The 20,976-nt window shown below is 39.8% G+C and overlaps 1 protein-coding gene across 1 annotated transcript in view; it reads right to left on the bottom strand.

The window, feature by feature from the left end:
* Positions 1 to 5,048: 5,048 nt before the first annotated feature.
* The window catches only part of LOC146628802 (matrix metalloproteinase-17-like), a 99,298-nt gene continuing 83,370 nt past the window's right edge, over positions 5,049 to 20,976 (bottom strand). The window contains exons 5-10 of the mRNA XM_085358091.1: positions 20,597 to 20,773; positions 18,882 to 18,984; positions 17,146 to 17,228; positions 16,333 to 16,485; positions 15,742 to 15,999; positions 5,049 to 5,374 (exon numbers count right to left, since the gene is read on the bottom strand). Of these exons, the coding sequence (XP_085214217.1) occupies positions 5,049 to 5,374; positions 15,742 to 15,999; positions 16,333 to 16,485; positions 17,146 to 17,228; positions 18,882 to 18,984; positions 20,597 to 20,773 (1,100 nt within the window). The remainder of the gene's footprint in view (positions 5,375 to 15,741; positions 16,000 to 16,332; positions 16,486 to 17,145; positions 17,229 to 18,881; positions 18,985 to 20,596; positions 20,774 to 20,976) is intronic.

Below are 20,976 nucleotides of genomic sequence, written 5' to 3'. Positions count from 1 at the left end.
ACAGTCAGTGTAAACAGGTGCAAACACCTTCTAGTGTCATTTCCAATAAAGATAACCCTCCATGGCCACCAAAAGAGTATCTTAGATATTTAAATACACAGTTAATGCTCATCATTTTGTCCAGCTTGCTGAGGGCGTGACAGAGATAGATATTAGGATTTGCAATTCATGAATCTTTCATGGTCATTTAAATCCAGACTGTATGTGCTGAATCTGTCTAAGGGGTTTTATCCTTTATAAAGGCTGTTACCAGTTCAAATGCCTTCCATGCAGATTTCCATTGTGGTTCCAAAGCAACTGCCTAGGCATCCCATTACCTTGTACCATCTCCAGTGACTCAGATGTTGTTCCCTGTCAGGTGTTTAGAGGTCTGTGTTGTGTATTCAGCACCTGTGCCTGATTCAGTGGCCCTGCTCTGAGCTCTTTGATGTGTGTGTGTGTGTGTGTGTGTGCGTGTGTGTGTGTGTGAGAGAGAGGACAGGCGAAATGCAAAATGGACAGCCCCAGTCCACAGAGGGCTATCCTGAAAGCTAAAAACCTTCACACACACACACACACACACACACACACACACACACACACACACACACACACACACACACACACACACACACACACACACACACACAGAAATAAGCACAAGCACATTTCTGTGTGGGCTTAGTCAAAAGCCGCTGGTAGGAGCCTGGCGGAGAATTTATAGTGAATAAGATTTCACACACTCTCCTCTCACACACTCAAATTAAACTCATAAAAAACAAAAAAACTTGCTTCACAATGCCCTTTTCTCCTTGCGGCATCTTGTCATAGATCTAACAACCAGCATCTCTTTGAACACAACCACCTATAGTTTTGAGGATGCCATTTAGAAATTGTGATTTTACAGGATGTTTCTTGTTGATTAGTACTTGGATCTTTTTGTTATGGGAGCATCATGAAAAAGAAGCTAAAAGGAGCAAAGAAAACACAAGAAATATGAGCAGTAAGAAGGAAGATGGTTAAAATCCCCAAACTCTCTGTCGTCAACATCTATTATAGTTCCCAGCTCCAGTTCTAAATTACAGAGTCACGATAGCTGTGCGTGCATAATTTTGCTGTCTGATGAGGGATTGTTGCCAGCATTGTAGATGCATCATAAACTGTATAAACGCTGAATGTAGCCCCTCATGTCAAAAACATACAGTCTATCGTCTGAAAAATGAAGCCAGTGTGAATATGCCCTAAATCTGTATTAATTTCTGTGGCCAGCAGGGGGCGACTCATCTATGAGATGACAACACGACTTCTCCTGGAACTCTTTCTGGCTGTTTGTTTGTCTGCAAACTCTTCCACCAGCATCAGGAGTTGGGCAACCAAGCTTGGCACACAGGTACATCTTAGGCCCCTGAAGGTTCTTATCTATATCAGATATTATGACCTCATCATGATCCCCAGCAACCACCTAGCAACTGGCTAAAATTACCTGCTTTTAATATTGATGTATCTACAACACAGAATTCTGTTGTTTTAATTTCACAACAGTAACATTTCATCTAACGCCACAAAAGCTGAATTATGAGATGATATATTACAACACATCATGTTGCCCAGCAACCACTTAGCAACAGGTTAAAGTGACCCATCTTTGGTACATAAACAACATCTGCCCTACGTGTTTGTGGTATGAATCACTAGTGTCAAGTCCTCTTCTGTACACATATTGTTAATTACACTTCCTTTTAAAACACAGCAGATTATAATGCAGGGTATGTTTGAGGCTTAGCTACAATGTGATTGAAATGGTGATATCACATGGGTGCTCCATAATTTGCTGTACCCTTTGCTCCTGACAGCAAGATTGCAATGGCCAAAATCCTAAAGACAAGTCTTCAAAGCAGGAGTACACAAATATCGCAGTAGCTACATACATTTTTTTTCATAAAGTCTGAGACGCACTCATTTTAGGTTTCACCTTCAACTTTTTAGAAAAATCGTCCATTGTTTAGATAAAATAGTTGAACACCTGGTTTATCACTCCTTTGTTTGTGAAATGAAAATAAAAAATTAGGCCCAAGTAGTAATTAACAGAATTGTGCTGCTTCTATGAACGACTACTGATGCAGATTATGTGCTAAATCGCTTCCTTATCTTTGCCATTGCCCCTCTGGATTTTAATTTTTCTCCCCATCTTAACATCTCTTTGTCTTTTCCTGTGTTTGTTGGTGATTATGATGTTTTTTCTGGGTGTCAGTTTGCCCTTTTCTAACCACTTTATCAGTCAACTACAGCAATCTGTCTCCACATGTTTCTCTTTTTACTGTATGTGCTCTTCCTGTAAATCAGACCGCTGCCAGGTCTCAGCTTTGCAAGCAGTTCATCCAGTCTTGAATATTTTAGTTACAGGGTTATTGATTGGTTCTGCCGGGCCCATCTGGAAGCTTAAGCAGTGAAAGTGCCATATCTCAACGGTAGAAGACGCTGCGTGGACGATAACTCCTAAGTTTTTTTAAACGACCATATTCCAATAATACTAAATCAAATACATCTGAATAGCCACTTTCATTGTTATCAGCCCAAATGGGACACACACACACACACACACACACACACACACAAAGTGACCCATCCCTGCTGCATTTGCCTGTGGGTGCAGGTGCTCTCCTAGTGGCTGGTGAGCCACACCAGTTAATTAATACCACTGGAGTGTGTCAAGAGAAGGGAAGGAAAAATGCTGTTGTTGGCAGAAAAGTGAATGAGTGACTTTTTAAACTTTTAAACTTCATTTTACCTCAAAACAGACTAAAAGTTACGGGTCTGCATTCTTTGGGGTTGGACTGCATCCGTAGCCTTTGGGGGGAATACACAAACAAACATTCATACAAATGGAAACCCTAACACAGGCGTGGATGTTTGAGCCTGCGTACTGTATGATGAGGATGCTGGTGAAATGCATGTACGTGTATGCGTGTGAGTCTTTCAGGACTAGACAGACTTGACATCCTGTTGACTTTGATCTCTTCGCTCGAAGTATCTGAGGTGGTAAATATTTTCGGATTTGTGACATTTTCTTCCTCTGATACTCTTTCCTCAAGAAACACGGATATACTGCGTAATCCTCTGTGCCAGCAGATCTCTTTATAAACCCATTTGGCGTAAGTGTGAGGTGTGATTTGTTTTCCTGATGAACAGCACTGACCATTACAAGAGAAGACACATTTAAGAACATCAGACAGAGGGGGAGCAGCTCCCAGTTGGTGTCTGCAAGCTGTCATGTTACCATCGTCTGTCTTCAAGCCTGGGCTTTCCTTCAAAAACACAAAAATAATTACACACTCGGTCCACACAGTAGCAGAAATAAGCACTCAAAATAACACAGGGCACTCGTGTGACAAGAAAAAAAAAAGAAGTCATTCACAGATATGTTTTTTATTTTCCTATAAAAATATTTTACAATAGAAAACACAGCTTAAAATATACACAGTCCACTTAGTGATGCAACAGCTGCAGAACCCTTCAACTCAAATATATCAGTCTATAGGTAAATATATCTTTACAGCAAGAATAAATTCAGCGGGGCTACAGGGAACTGTCAGTCACCAAAAAAACCACTCTTTGAACTCTATGAGCTGATCAAAGTAATGTAAAAGATACTGAATTATAAACTGATTTCAATAGTAGATACAACTAAACTGAGTGGAAGGAATGCTTATAACCCAGAGGTGAAAATGAGCAGCTGTTCCTCACTTAGTCCGATGATTCAGGCATGGAAACTGGTCCGTCCACCTACTCATCCATGCATCCGTCTACCTCTCACAGCAGGAGTAGGAGCATTCAAACATTAATGCTCGTTGCAAGCACACGAGAGCACAGGATGTTCGTATGTGTGCACGCAGTGGGGTTTATTAAAAGGTCGGTTCCACAAATAAAAAAAAAATCATGTTTACCTCTGGTGCTATGCTGCCTTGCAGGTAGTTTTGGTTTTATCTCTCCAGTTTGAGTAAAATAGAGATGAATGGAAAGCAGCAGTGCTTGTGAACACGCAGAAAAATGACTTACTTGCAAATTCAACAGTAGTGTATCTTTTCAGAAAGTGTTCCTTTTATTCTGAATAATTTACAGGTCTTGTTGCAAACTGGAACTAATTTTTAACACCAGAAAATCACTGTGAGTTCTGTAGGTGGTCAGAGCAACACCACCATTATTATTTTGGCATAGAAAATGTATTGTGGTACTAAAATCTGTGTGTGTGATGTTTGTTTTTGTCTCTCTGTGTATGGACAGACTGCTGCATTGTCCCCAATGGGAAATTGGGGACAATAAAGTTAGCAAAATCAATCCATGTACATAGCTGGTTATAATCTGAGTTTGAATATAAAAAGAAAACATGGTTTAGGTTATTTAAAACAAATTTTGGGCTGATAATGGATCAGTGCTCCTTTTTATAATGGGTGTATTCCTTTGCACTTGCCTTCAAGTCAAAATAAACTTAGTATGTTTGTCATGTGATGATTTGCTGCTGTAAACTTAAAAAACATTTCTATTCACTTACAATTTTTCCTTTGCAGAGATTTGGCCGTTAATCATTTGCTGAAGCTGTTTTCACACATGCACTGTGGCCCTGAACTGAGCACAAGCATTTTACATGGATCAGACAATAAACAGTCTGTACCCAGCCAGCTCACTAAAACAAAGTCCATGCGATGTCTGATTAGGTGCATGTGAGAATAGTACATGTAACTGACCAGTGGATTACAGTTAGTTGGCTTTATGTGTCCTGCTCCCTTTCCAAAAGCAGAGTACCTGAAGTATCTGTTTGCTGCATGAAGAAAAATTATGACAATGCACCGGATGAATCTCCTCACTTCTTCTCTTGTGCATGTATGAAAACAGCTTGTAAAGCACTGAAAGCTGGGTGATGCCCATAAGAATGACTGCTTGATGGCAGTGCCCCTTGAAAGTCATGATAAATAAATAACAGCAAATTTAGAGCAAAAAGATACTAAATTATATAAGAAGAATATTTTCCAGTTGTTGGTTTGTTCACTGGCCCTCTGTCCCATGCTTTAGCATCATAGCAGTTCAAAGCGGAGAGCCAGCGAGAGCGTCCAGAGAGGCGGCAGCAGCCAAACGAGGGACGGGGATGGGCGGACGCCTAAAGGCGAGGCGGTGTCAGAGGTGCAGGAGCACACCTCGTATCCGTTCTCTGCGTGGTCTGGGTGGCGGTGCACGTTGACTCTCGTCTCTGTGCTTTTGGGCTGTGTGTCCGGAGAGTCCGACTGCATCTCTGTGCACAACAGCCAGTCCGTTGCGATGAGGCGGGGGTATCCTGCCTCCACCTCCATGTCGCTGCCTGGCACTCGCCAGTACTCCTTCCCCTTAAAGAAATAGGACGAGCCTTCGGAGACACAGATTAGAAGGTGGGGATTAGTGTGTGTGTGCATGAACTACAGATAAAAGAATACAATACTAGACTTTATACTAATGGCAGTTCAGAATTGTCTTTGCTCTTCGCTCAAAGCTCAATAAGCAGAGAACACATTAAACACCAAGGGCTATAATTTGTACCCAGCGTGCTAAATGTGTATGTTTAGCATTTTCACTTATTACCTTGCCCCACAGTACATCTGTTTGATAAACCAGAATGTGTGTGAACCAGGTGTCTACATCCATCATGGAAAATTATATCATTTAATTTAATATAACAGCTGCGTTTTCCACCAGTGTGCCTTGGAGAGGAAACTCCGCTGCAGTTTACAAACTTGCATGGACCGTAGCACAAAAACTATAAACCTGTCTCAGAAAAAATGACATTTATATACAAACTAAATGACCACAGCAAAAAACTGTGGAAAGAAATGCAAATTTGCTTGATTTTAACAAAAATATCCATGTGATATGAAAGACGGCATGCTTATTTATGCAAGTTGTCTCCTGGAAACTCTGGTGGTCATACTCCAGCCATCGCTCCGATTACCTTTGTCAGCACTGAAGTAACTGGTGAAACAGGTAATTTTTTAAATGTACTTTCATTTCAAATTTTATTTAAGAGTCATGAATCAAACCAGTAAAAATGGGACTCATGAAAATATACATGGAAAGTATATAAGGCAAAAACAGAGTTTGTATAATTCTAATGAAAGTCAAATATTGAAAATTTATATTTGGCATGACCACTTTTACTCTTCAACACACCCTGAAATATCTTAGGCAGCTTCATTCAGAGCTCTTCTCTGGATGCTGACTGCCTTTTCTTTCTTTCAAGATGATCCTATATAGCTACAATAAGAGATCTGGGGGTGTGGGGAGGCCAATCCATGACTGACAGTGTGTGTTTTTCTATCCAGGTATGCTTTTACTGTTGTAGCAGTATGCTTGGGATCATTTTCATGCTGAAAAATGAAGCTGTCAATGTGCCAATCAGATTCTCTCTACATGGTATTGCATGGTGGATCAAAATCTGATGGTACTTTTCTGGATTCATAACTCCAACACATTTGATCATCACTGTTGTACCTTTCTGTCCTCCTCTGTAGATAATCAATAAGATTTGAACCAGTAATTACAAATTTGGATTCATCATTCCAAACGACCTGTTGCCACTGATTTCCAGCGCACTTTTTGTATAATTTGTCACACCTCAGTTTTTTCCTGCCTTCATTAAGAATGGCTTCTTTACAGCCAACCTTCCAATCTTCTATTTTTGATGAGGCTTTAGCAAACAGTACATGGATCAACAGAGGGGTCAGATGAATCACTCAGGTCCTCAGTCAGGTCTTTGATGGATTTACTGTTTCTTGGAGACTTTCGTTTACTGTTCATCTGCAGTAAAAACTCTGAAAGAGCTTCAGAAATCCTGGAGAACTGCTGCTCAAGATCACTATAAAAAAATTACAAGAATGCCTGGTTCCTTGCACGCAAACTATGTACTATACTTTCATATTAGATATTAACATGTGATCCTTTTGAAGAAATAATTAAGTAAAACTGACATGCACTGGGTATGTAGTATAAAGTGGATTTTGTATTTGCCTTTGCTGTTCAGACCATAGCAATGCCTTATGGGTGCTCTTGACATAATAATTGAACTGTCAGTTGATTGCTACTGATATACCCACCACTGTGCCTGTCTATTCACTACAAGGCACTTAAGTTAATTAGAGTCACCAGAATACCAAATGGGCATTGGCACTGTGCTTCTGATGTAAATGCCACTTTGCTGAGTGCCATTATGACAAATATTTTCAGGGTTTATCAGATGTGGTATTATGAATGATAATAACATACAAAGTTTGTGGGCAATATTTTCCTCGCACGTTCTTTTTTCTTGCTCTATTTCTGATGCGGCTATAGTGAATGCACTCATTGAAATTGTGTTCATTTGAGACAAAAAAAATTGAATTACAGAATTAAATGAAAAACTTAACACCTCCGAATGAATGCATTAATATGTGCTTAACGTTTGTAGTTTACAAACTCATAATAAGCTTCCTGATCTCCCACAGACTGAATTCGTTATCGTGAAGGCGCCCACCTCCTCCAAGGCTGTTCACCTGATTCCTATGAATTTTTTTTATTAACCAGTGACTATGACAAACAAGCAGAGGGAAGTAAACATGTGATAATGGTGTGGCTCATTAATAAGTAAGTGGCAAGAGATAAACAAGTGAAGGAGTTTGAGCAAAGTGAAAAATGTTTTCCCATTGTTAATGGCCTTGGAGCTCGCCAAGTGCAGAAGAGCTCCAAGAGCTATAGCTTCATAACTCCGGAGTGAATAGTGTTTGTCTGTGAATGCTTATTCAGACGTATATATACCTAAACCGCATCTTATTCTATCACAGTGTGTGAGGAAGTGTTGGAGGAAGTGGGGAAATGAGAAGAAAGACAATAACAACAAAAGATAAGGACTTATTAAGGCATATAGGACCTGTAGCCATAATAGAAAATGCTTGATATTGTCTTCAGAACTGCTTTAATTATTTGTGGCATAAAGAGAAAGTGCCAGAAACATTCTTCAGAGATTTGGGTCCATATTGACATGATAGCATCACACAGTTGCTGCAGATTTTTCAGCTGCATATTCATAATGTAATCTCTCGTTCCTTCACATCCCAAAGGTGCTCTACTGGATTGAGATCTGATAGCTGTGGAGGCCATTTTACTTCAGAGAACTCATTGTCATAATTGAGAAATCAATTTGAGATGATTTGAGCTTTGTGACATGGTGTGTTATCACCTCAGGGAACAGGTACGCTGTGCTCACAAAGGGATGGGCATGGTCAGCAACAATACTCAGGTAGGCTGTGCCATTCAAACGATGCTCAGTTGGTCCTAAAGGGTTTAAAGTGTGCCAAGACCATATCCCTCACAGGATTACATCACCAGGAGCAGCCTAAAAAAGGCAGGAATTTATCCATATTTTCATCTTGTCGATAACAAATCCAAACTAAAATTCACCAGTCAAGCTTCTTTCAATTTCCTAATGTCCAATTTTGGTAAGCCTGTCTTGGCCGACACGAGTGTGGTGTCGTGCTGCTGTAGTCCATCTGCTTCAAGGTTCGACGCATTTTCTGCATAACTTGGTTGTATTACTGTTGCTCCTGTTTTTATGCGTATACTCATTTTGAATGTCAGCAGCTCGTGTTGAACATGTACTGTGTTGTTGCCATGTGATTTGTTCATTAGATATTTGTGTTAATAAGCAGCTGAATAGGTGTACCTAAAAAAGTAGCCAGTGAGTGTATATCTGAAGTAATGTACTGCCTGCATTGCTGTCATTTACTGTATGTTTTTGGTTATTGCACTAATGTTCATATCCATGCATTGTCCTTAAAAATGCATGCCAAACAGCTTTCATGTCAAACACAATTTCTGAAGTGAAATAAAAGGATGAGTGTCTGTACTCCCAGGACGCGTTGCCTCCATTTTCTACATTTTCTCAGGTCGAAACCTAGATGGAAAAATGTGGCAAGACCCACAGCTTTTACAAGAAATCCTCATTCTTATAATAGTGCTGCTCCTGAAATAAATGCTTTTGCTTTGTAGTTTGTGTTTGTGTTGGGTAATGAGAACAATTAAAATGCCTAAAAAGTGCAACGCAAGTTGATGTGGCAGCTGTGCTGGTCTAGCAGTTTTCCTCTAAGTGGGTGAAGGCTCACAGCACCTAGTAATCCTTTTCCTGTGCATAATCATGAGGATGTATTCACACTTAGCTGCAGCATAGTACAATAAAGAGCCCAAGATGCACTATCGTGCATGGAAACACACCTATGGAGTTTAATTCTTCTGAGTACTCCCAATCTTTACCCTACCTACACAGCCAAATTACAATCCTAAAGCAGCTCTCTGTTTGCAAAAAGCGTAGGCCACAGGGTCTTCACCTTTCAAACATGTCCTCACTTTCTAACTTTAAGTATCATTTTGATCTTCACAAAGAGAATATAGTACACATTCTACTTTCTCCTCTGTCACAGTTATTGGAAGATCAAACTTGTACAGTAGGGCTTAATGTCACTTTGTCTTTTTCAACTTGTTCTTTCTTTCCCTCAGAGATCAAGCGTCCCACAGCTGTCAGAATCTGGAGAATACACTTCATGTCACTGAGTTCTGGCTAATAATACAGCTTCTTTGACTGAAGATGAGTCATGAGCTGTGCAGAACAAATAAAGTTCATGAAGACAGTGAACCCTTTAAGTTTCATCCACCGTTATAGGTTATATAAGCTTGTGACTCTATGCAGACTCGTAGTAATTTTCACCTATATAAAGGGTGTAAACTAATTAGGTGATTTATATGATATGTTATGCCAGTAACTTATCTTGAAGGACATCTTCTGAAATATGTGAATCAAAGGATGACGCTGTTATACTTTTGTAATTAAATCGTGTAAAAAGATGAAAACCCACAACACATTCCTCAAGCTTCCCAGTGAGTCTCTCGCCCCCAAGGCCATTAATGCTCACTAGGCATGTAATTTCTTTTATTAATCAATTAAAAATACTTTAACTTCCTTTGTGCTGCTTAGCAAATCTTTTCTGAAACAGGAATAAATAGTAATATTTATTCACAACCATTTTTTGCTGTGTATTAAAACACACTAATCGGCACTTGTGTACCTTCATAGTGTCGGTGAGGTTGATTAAAGATGGACTGCCCTGCCAAAGTTCATGATAATGATAGTGCACGTAATGGTGTGGCTCTCAATTAAAAACAATTAAAACAGCTCCATGGACCAAAGGAATGAAGCATGTCAGAGTGTCTTCACAGTTAACACCTTTAGCTACTATTGTTTCATTAGTTTTGGCCTTTTCATTAACAACAACAACAACAAAATAAATAAATAAATAATGCATGTCTGACATTATGCAATGAACTGGCAAAACTGAACACAAATATAATTGGTCTCATTGGTCTCATATTTACCCTAATGACTGCTCTTGAGTAAATGCTGCTTTTAGTCACTGCAATTCTTGGCTGTGTAATAATCCACACTTATCAGCATTTATGTACCATGATAGTTTTGGTGAGGCTGAAAAAATAAAGACTGCCCTGCCAAAGTTCATACTCATATTCCCCTGATTGGCAAATGGTTAGTTACTTGGTGAAACTGCTTGTTAAGAGGTAGATGGGGTTCCATCAAAAGGCTCACAGACAGCATGCAACACACCGACTTGTCCCTAAACACTTGCCGACTGTCTGTGAAGCCTGAAAGTTGAAAAGCGCACAACAGAGCAGAAACAGATCATTCGATAGTGACCACATAACAAGGCTTTTGATGAGATGTTCAACAACAGCTGGGGAAAAGACAATTTTACTTATCCAGTGGTCTCTAGGCCTGTGTGACTAAGGCCTTAACTCAAGTTGATATTTTGACTCTACTAATTTGACAGTACTGCAGATATAGTGTTAGCTGGTTTCTGAGAACTTGAGTCTAAGATCAAATCCATAAAAGGCAAGACTATTCCTGAGTGCTGTACTGATGTCAGCAGCTATGATTGTTTTTAGAATTACAGAAGCATTTATAGACTTTATGTCCTCTTTCCCTCCATTTTTCAACCATTTTCTATGGTTTTACTGTCATTACCTGTTTTTTTAAAATTCGTATCACGTGAATGAATCTATATTTCTAACAACTTTAATATCTTTGTCCTGAAGTCTTATATTCTCTATTACTTACACATTCTTCGAGTATTTCTAAATAATTTTTATGGCAAGATGTCACCACGTGTCCTCTTTCCTCTTTGGTGTCGTATCACTCTCTTTCCCTTTGTCTGTTTCAATCTCTATTTCCTGTCTATTCACACTGAGATGGTGAAACAAACCGAGAACAGGCTTTGATGTGGCTTCAATTCCCAGGTCCCATGGTTTGTATATGTGCATTTAGGCAAATGGGTTTCCAACTTGACTGCTTTTATCTCAAAACGATAAAAACAACAACAACAACAACAACAACAAAAAAACCCTCCAAAACAATCTTCATCCAAGCAAGTGCTTTAGCACCATTTAAGAATTATGAAAATTGATCAAGGCACACTACTGCGACTATAAAAGCAAAAACCAAAATGGATTTAAATTTGGCAATTTTTGCAAAGATAGTTGGATCTTCTCCCCTGTGTCAGCCTTTCAACTTGAGTTTCAATTTTAGTAAAAGGAAATCAGAGAGAGCCAAATCTGCCAAGTAGGGTGGGTGGCAACCTGTAGATGCTTCACAAGGAGACAGCATCGAAGAGTATGGTCTGTTTTAGGTTCATAACCACCCCGTAAACTCTATCTAGACTAACCTGTTTACACGTGTGAACACCTTTCATTCACAAGTGTTCTTTCATGTAAACTGCACTTGCATGGGGTGGTGTAACAGGGAGCAGAAGGTTTGTTTCTTGTTGAAAATTCTGCAGAGGAAGAACAAGTACCCTTATGTGTACACACACACACACACACACACACACACACACACACACACACACACACACACACACACAAATATACAAACATGTGGGTAAACTCATCAAAGAGCTCAGAGACCTCCGAGTCTACAAGCTTGGAAGACAGAACACAGACCACTGACAGGGAAAAGAGCTTTGCTGTATTTACATGCGCTGCAGGGTTGGTTAGAGACATCCTGGCTTCCACTGAGCATTCTCAAATTTTAAAAATAAGTGTCTGCTTTTTTGATGGATTTTCAAAATCCAAAAACACTCTCAAGCACCATCCAGAGCCTAATACACTGACAGAAAAGAACTGCTGCTTTTGTTTGAACACATGGTGTTCAGGCGATTTTACAACTCTTAACCAAGATGCAGGAGTGATGTGTTGTGACCTTGAGTCAGCTGGTACAGTGGAGCTATACAAAGTGATTACACTGGGCAAGCTCCAAGGTTTGACACTGCGAATATGAAGCAGTGTTGGCAGACAAGACCATGTGTGCAACGTCAATAACAGATAAAGGTTAAAAAAACAAACAAACTCCCAACCCTCTATTGACACATGAAAAAAATTAAACAAATTAATAAACAAATGCAAATGTTCTTCTAATCTGTATCCTACAGCCACACCAAAACAATCATGGATGCATCCAAGGAATGCCAAATATAAATAAACTAAAATCAAATAGGAGCAAATGGTGGAACAAAATGCATTGCGTGAATAATGAAAACTCTTAAAGGACACGTATTAGGCTTTTGATTTGTCTCGGAATCTGAACACTGAATCCCCAGAACATGCTTAAATTTTTAAATCCATGGAACATGCTTCACTTATTCTGAAAGATCCATGACAGAAATAATAGATCACAAATTGCACCGCAGGTTACAGGAGTCAGCTGGACAAAAAACAGCCTGGATGTTACAACATGACTGGCTGTGAGTACTCCAGAGGGCAGTCTTACATTATTCATGTAAGAATGAAGCATACATTTTAAGACTGAAGAATAAGCAAAACAAAAGGTTTTGGTAAAATAACCATATTCTGCCAAACGACACTTAAATTCAACGACAGTGTTGGCAGATGGCTGCCCCTCCCTGACTCTGGTTCTGCTCGAGGTTCTTTCCTGTTAAAAGGGAATTCTTTCTTCCCACTGTCACCAAGTGTTTGGCGTATTCTCTTTATTATTGTAGGGTCATTGTCAAACAATACTAAGTGTTCTGTCGTGGGATGGAACCATCTAAATAAAATGTAACTGAAATTGAATAGAATTGGTAATGCACACTTGCAGGTAGTTATTTATGTAAAATATAAAGATAATGAGGAATTTGAAGCTGATGAGGTGAGCTTGGAAACATTATTTGGAAAGGGTAAATTAAAAAAGTCACAGCAATTTGTCTACATTTGACTTAAAATGATAAATGTTAACATTTATAATGCAAAAGAAGAAGGTAAGACAGGACCAAAATCACAAGGATACTCTCTCTGTGAACTACAAAGCTGTACATTTGATTTTATAGCAATCTATAATATCTCTACAGTATTTTTTAAAAATTAAACAATGTGGTTTTTGCCTTCAGACAGTTCTTTGGGGTACAAATCCAACACGGGGCTAGAAACATACCTCAGAGATTTTGGTCCATATTGACATGATAGCATCACACAGCTGCTCCAGATTTTTTCAGCGCCATGATGCAAAATTCCCATTCCACCACATCCCAAAGGTGTCCTATTAATGGCTACGGAGGCCATTTGAGTAAAGTGAACTCAATGTCAAATTCAAGAAACCAGTCTGACATAATTTAAGCTTTATGACATTGCATGTTATTCTGCTGGAATCAGCTATAAAACAAATACCTACACTGCGTGTAAAGGGTATATGCTCAGTTGATATTAAGTGTCCCTAAGTGTGACAAGACATAAAAAAAAAACCATTACACCACTACCAGTCTGAATCATTGCTACAAAGCTGGATGGCTCCATGCTTTCATGTTGTTTGCACCAAATCCTGACCCTGCCATCTGACAGATCAGGATTTACTGAGGCTCATGACACTTTTTTTTGTTACATAGTTGTATTGAAGGCAATGCTAACGTGTTAAGAGTTTGCTTTTTGCATATGTTAAAGAAAAGTAAAGGGCTCCTAATAGAGGGAATCAACTAGGAACCACAACATTGCGTAAAAAAATCCCACGACGAACTATTCAGTGACATTTCAAGACATACTTCTGAATGGAAGTGGTGGAGTGACTGGCTCAGTGAATGACACTGCCATCCTTATGCCAATAGCAAGGCCTAAAATTTCATCCAAGACTTGAAGCTGCATTCCTAACTTGCCTAATTGTTCTGTTGTCTCATATTCTTCTCAAACTTTATTCCGGTCTAAGGACTTCCCCTGAGAACGGTGTTGCATAGTCTTGCCTTAGGCTTAGAAAATAGCACAGCAGACTACTGGTTTGATGCTGTGGTGGAGTGTTACGACTCTATTTTTCTAAGAGAAATGTAATCATTTTTCACTGAAAGAAACTGACAGGCAATTCATCATTTATATGTTGAATCTAATCAATCAGAGTGTCTTTATAATCAATTTTTAATCAAGACAGAAGCGGTCAAAAATATGTCACTGGCTTTACTCTGAGGACATTCTGACTCTGGGTGATTGATTAAGGTTGTCAGGGTCCTGGGACTGGGCGACCCAGGATCCCTGAGCAGTCATGTATTATATTATTATTATTATTATTGTTGTGTATTTTGGTGTTGCTCCCCCTTCCCTGTGCTTGTGTATATGTGTGTGTGTGGGTGGCTGAGCACTTGTTTATAGGCGGCGTCAGGCCTGGAGGGTGTGGCCCTGCAAGGGGACTGGCCACACCCGAAGCCACACACCTGCTGCTGATCAGGCCTCGTCGGGGGAGCTACTTAAGAGAGTCTTGGAGCTCCCACCGACACGGGATCATTTGCTTGAGACTCCACGTTAGTCGTCCCATTGAATTGAGTTAATGTGTGTAAGTGTATGCCCGCGGTTATTTGTGTCCTGACGGCTGCGTCTATTGTTTCCCGCAGGAGGAGCGTGGAAGGCACGAAGAGCAGCGAGCACCGGGGGGTGCTGACACGGGAGCGGAGAGCACAGAGACACGAACTATTCACGCAGAGACACGGCACGGGAGTCTGGGAGAACACGGGGATTTATTGTTGTTTTTGTTCCACTCTGTAAATAAACACACTGCTTGAACTTTGAGCTCCGCGCCTGGGTCCTCCTTCCCCACCTCCCCACGGTCTGCCAGCCATACCGTGACAAAGGTGTAGTTTTGATCATTTTTTTTGAGGATGATGTAAACAATTTGCTTTGCAGATTTATTATCAAACATATGGTTATTTCCTTAAAGGAAATAAACTCTTTAGTGTTTTTCTTAAATTTCAAATTATCATCACTCACTGTAAAGCACTGCAGAAAGAAATTTTAGGTTCTGCGTCTTCTACCTCTAGCTCTGTCTTAGAGCACACAACACTTCAGTGTCTAAAACAAAGTGCTCAGCTGACTTTGTTTTAGTTGAAACTCTTGGATAAGGACAAGATGTCCATGTCAAATTTCACAGTAAAGTAAATGGTTAACCAACTGGTATGCATACTGTGCTATGCAATTCTAATCAAAGTCACATCATTATTCTGTACATGCAATCCGCTATCTATCACCCACACATACAACAGTGCATCCATCAGGGAAGGTCTGGGGTTCAGTATCTTGCCCAAGGACACAACTGTGCCAGTGTCAACTTTGCCTCTCTTTTTCATCATTTTATGCACATAAGATGGGCGGGCAAAACTGTGTAAAAAAAAAAAGATTACTTACCATCAGACCACCTCATGGCATCATCAAGTTGTGATGGCAGCCCTTTCCAGAGGTTGCTGTCCTTAGGGTAGCCCAGGTCCATTCGTCTCAGGTGGTCATCGTATCGCCAATAGCGGTTGTCCTTAAAGAAGTAGGTTTTGTCGTTGTGTAGCCAAACAAAGGCAGCGTCCACACCCTCCAACGGTAGGCCAAAGTCACTGATGGGACGAGGGTAACCTTCCTCCACAATATTGTCTTTAAATACCCAGTATTTTAAACCTAAAGAAAGTTAAACATAACGAGTTAAAACCTACTTACCAATATGATGTTTTATAAAGAAAAGACATCTGAGAGGATACATTTGAAAAGAAAATAATGAAAGGAAATAATTAAATTAAAAAAAAAACAAAACGCACACATATGTTTTTTTGTGTAGTTTTTTTGTGTAGTCTTAACCACAGTGGTAGCTCAAAAGTTGTAGCTTGTTTATGTCCTTCTTTTCAATACTTTAAATGTCATTGCCTAACTCCTCTCCTACTCACATAGACTTACAAAATACACAATTTCCTTAAAAATCCCACCTGCTCTCTTCCAATGTTTTTGATACTGTACCTTTAAAAAATACAATTTTGTGGTCCCCAGGCCTCTCGTACACTGCGTCCACACTATCCAGATTGGTTGGGAGGCCCCGCCAGAAGCGATGGATCTGAGCAGGACGCAGAGACACCAGGTGCTTCTCTCTTGTTAGTCGCCAGAAGTATTTCCCTATGAAGAACAGGTTCAAAATAAGAGGAACAACACTATTACTTCTGCTCTAAATGTCCTTCCAGACTTAATCATGTAAAGTGTACAAGAAACACAACAAGCAATGACCTACAAGTGACAAGGAGCAGCCCTAGTTTGAAAGGTTTGATATTTGTGGCAGGAAGACATAATACAATTATTAAAGGCTGCTAAGAGCTACAGATAAATCTAAATATTCTATTAATTATCTACAAACGTTCCATGTCCTTGATTTTAAAGTGTGACAACAAAAACAAATTATATTAAAAAGTTCTATAAAAACATCGTTAAAATTCAGTAGACTTTACTAACACTGCTACTGCAGAAGGTATGCAAGTCTGTTTCTTGTTTCCGTTGTCAGTGGGAGGCTAGGGGTCATTCCGCAAGAGGGCAAGCATGAAAGGGTGATGTAATTTTTATACTGAAGTCTCTCAGCAGGGCTCAACTGGCTCAGTCGGGTATCTACAACTACCACCTCGCTCTCATTCTCTTTCCCTTTCTCACTTCTTTCATTTGACTCTTTCTCCACTGCTGCTCTTTTGGCTAATTTCTCGTTTCTTTTCTTTTTTGTTTTGGGTTATTTTCCCTCCCCTCATAGCTCTGCAGCTTTGCATATCTCTTTCACTGTTTGTGCTGTTGTACCTTTGAAAAAGAAGGCCTCTCCTCGTATCTGGGCCACTGCATCAAAGTGACTGGTGCATCTGTCTGGGGTATCTCGTGCCAGCCTGAGAGAGATGGGAAGAAAGTAAGAAGGGAAAAACAGCGTAAAATGAGCGATAACAAGGATCTGCTGGATTCTAAACTGGACATTTATAAAGCTTTAGACCTCTAGCCACCACAGAAAATGTTGTATCTCGGTTCTAATGACTCACCTCTCATTTGCAAAAATTTCCTCAGTTGTGAAAAGTGAAAAAATTATTTGACCGATTATATTGCGTAGCTTTTTACTGACATGCGTCGACCCCTTCTGAGAAATTTTGCACAAGCTGTTCCTGATATCCTCTCAGGTGCCTGTGCGTGAATCACTGAAACCATGCTAAAAGAAGTGAGGTAGCTATCAGGCTGACATGGTGAAATCCCTCGGTGTGTTTATCCCCAAGGTTTTTAAGTGATTTAAATCACTGACGTGGCCTGCATGCCAATGATGAAGCCATTAGCACCACAGGGCTGAGAGTGAGAGCCTGCCAGGCCTTATATTACCAACAAAGGTCTCTATTCAGAACTCTATTAGCGCTACACCACAGTGCAGTGGTCAGTATTGGTGCCCTTGTCGGGCCCAATCTAGCTTTTTCCACACATTATGACCTGACCAAGGCAGCAGGAAACAATTAATGAAGCTAGTGGACGTCTGAAACTGGCGAGCAAACGCTGCTAAATGTTCATCTGTGGTGTTTTAGCATTACCTCACTGTGTGTAGTTGTATTTGTACCTCCACCCATCTGAAACTAACTAAACTCTTTAGACCTTCAGACTAAAGTTTCTTCAGGTTTGCTTTGTTTTTGGGGGCTACCCCAGGCTGGGGTTGAGTGGTTAGGTTGTGTGTGTGATGTGTGCGAGAGAGTGTATGTACTCTCAAAATGTATAAATGGACAAAATGCAGTCTAATTAAGCTTGATAACCTAAAGAAACTACAGGTTGATAGCTGCCCAACTGTCTTCTGAGAATTGCTTAATTTGATGGGCAAGGTCCCATGCTCACTCTTGGCTAATTTGCTTTTTGGTACCTTACAAGTTCTATCAAGTCTCCCCCTCCCCGCAAGAAAATTCTTTTTTACAATGAATGTAAGCCTGCATAGATTCATTACACTACGTCTCAGTGGAAGTAACAAAAACCTGATACAATTATAAAACAATCACAATGCAATTATGTACAAGGAATCATCCCAAAAACTGAAATCTCTTTGTAATGTGATTCAATCCAGTGAAATAAAACAAATGAATACCACCTGCATGAGGCCTGTGGATGTAAATTCATTTATTGTCATGACTTTAATAACACCATTTTTCCACAACTACTGTATATAAATAGACAGAATGCACATTGAGAAGATGGTTTATTTGCTTCTGCTGAGGCTTGTTTTCACTTCAATCAAAAAGCATTTCAATAAGTTGTGTCCTGAGATGAACTGTGCTTTGAGTTTTATTGACACAGACCCTCTGGCCATCATGCCTGCTTTACTAAATTTATGAAATTAAGATGAAATGAATACTGAAATTGGCTTTCCTTCTTCCAAACAATGCAGCTAATTTAGGTAAAAGAGACCTTAAAACAACTACTAAGGAATTAAGTGATTTTTATGGACTGCATTATTATTAGAGTGCCAGATCTATTTCTGTTGCATTTAAAAGATAACAGATACCTTTTATACTTCTACTTACATGACCGTGGACCTGTTTTCAGGAAGATCTAGCAGGACAGGAGGCTCGGCTGTCTGAGACGAACTGCCTGGTTGATTTGTGTGGGACACTGAGTCTCTAACACCTGGGAAAACAAGACAAACATATGTAATAACAATAAATCCCTTATACTATTTTTGATAATTTATTTAGTTTCTTTTGTTCTCCATTTGTGTCTTACATTTCATATGACACATTTTCAGTCCCATTGCCACAGGATCATAATGGCTTAATGCCATGGTGACCATATTTTGATTTCCAAAAAAGAGGACACTTGCACCAGTCATGAAGAACTTTAATAAAACTGTTTACTTAAAGAAAACTTTAACGTATTTAAACTATGCCTTCTCTGTGCAGTTAATGAATGGTGAAATAAAAAATGTCATATAGGCTTTTACAAGTCAGCAAGTGCAAAAAAAGAGGACGGTTGGTCACCCTATTAATGCCAATAATTTGGCATTAACATCAGCACAAAAATTGTGCACCGGGAACTTCGTGGCATGGGTTTCCAAGCACTTCCTGTGCAAGTGTGTGCAGGGATAGACAATTAGATAACTAGATAGAAACAAAAGAAGATTCATCACTCAAAGTGAATTAAAACTGCCCTGAGGGCAACCTATGTGGTCTCATACTATTCTAGAGGACAGTTTAAAATTGTAAGATGTAGAAAAAGAATAGAGCCCTTGAGTTCAGTTTGCACTACTGAACTCTATGCCATCAGCTTGATGGTTGCAGCTCTTACTGCAGTACAGAATGTGGATCACAATGGATTTTTTCTTCTTGTTCCAGGTACTCATAGGTAGAACACAGTCTGAACAAAACGGGTTAGCTTTGATTTTAATGACAGAAAAAAGTTGCCAAATCATTCAACAATGGAGGAGTCAAAAGTATGTATGACTAAAATAAATATGTGAGGTTACAGTGCTATCAGTGCGGACAGAAAGATATTTGTAGGACTGGTCATTGGTTGGTTAGGAATAACCACGGGGGTTGTGATCACCAACATTTTTTTGGATCCAAAGTCATCTCAAAATGAGGTAGTTTGATCATTTCCACGTATCACAATATTCCCCTTCAGCAGGATTCAGCAATTCAAATCACACGCCACCATTATTTATCCCCGCACTTGATTGTGTTTTTCTAAAAGTCATCATTTTCTTTCTTTCTTGTCTCACTGTCACTTCCTGGATCAGGGAAAGGTTTGATGAAGTCACATGGCATAATGAGGTCCAATTAACTCCATCCATGTTTTCATTAAATCAATAACCTTGCTCTGCAGAGCTCATAAATTGGTGCCCCCTGCATGAGATGAGGCTGCTGTATCTTCAGTCTCCTGAGCTGTCACAGCCACTAGTTTACTGCGAGACAAACATAATTACAGCCAAGGATCATGACTCACGGCCAGCAGAGAAGGATTCTATGAAGGGTCGGAGACTTCACAGCATTGATCATGTTTGACACTGCTTGTTACTAATGATGATTCATCAGGTAAGCAGATAATTTTGTGAGTATTTACTGCAGCACATATTTCATATTAATGATGGGAAAAAGGAATCAAAGTAATTTACTTTTCTGGCTCATCTCCCTGACACACACACACACACACACACACACACACACACACACACACACACACACACACACACACACACACACACACACACACACACACACACACACAGGCGCCTTTTACATACCATAAAGCTGCCAAACTCTGACTTTGTCTTCATAGGGTAGATCATATTTTAGAGGGTCTCCAACAGGGCCCTGGTAGTACGGTCTCATGATGGACTCCATTGCAGAGGTGTGGACCAGACCGATGGCATGACCAAACTCATGGACTGCGACTGCAAACAGATCCATGCCGTGAGAGTCTGAAAGAGACAGAAAGGAGATTACACAAAAAATGAAAGTAAGCGCACTGTTAAAAGCCTCGTTTAGTGAAACATAAAGAAGAAAAAGCAAACCTCTTTAGAAATGCACTCTAAAGGTCAAAGGTCACTATACACAACACAAGTAATGCTCTGTAAAATTGCTACTATTATGACTATAGTCCCTGTATTTCGTGCATGGTTAT

This window comes from Diplotaxodon limnothrissa, linkage group LG7 (genome assembly GCF_057381915.1).
Source record: "Diplotaxodon limnothrissa isolate DT_005_m linkage group LG7, D_limnothrissa_male_GT1.1, whole genome shotgun sequence".
Taxonomy (NCBI): Eukaryota; Metazoa; Chordata; class Actinopteri; order Cichliformes; family Cichlidae; genus Diplotaxodon; species Diplotaxodon limnothrissa.
Note: the sequence above shows the minus strand (reverse complement) of the source record. Positions and strands in the feature narration are given on the sequence as shown.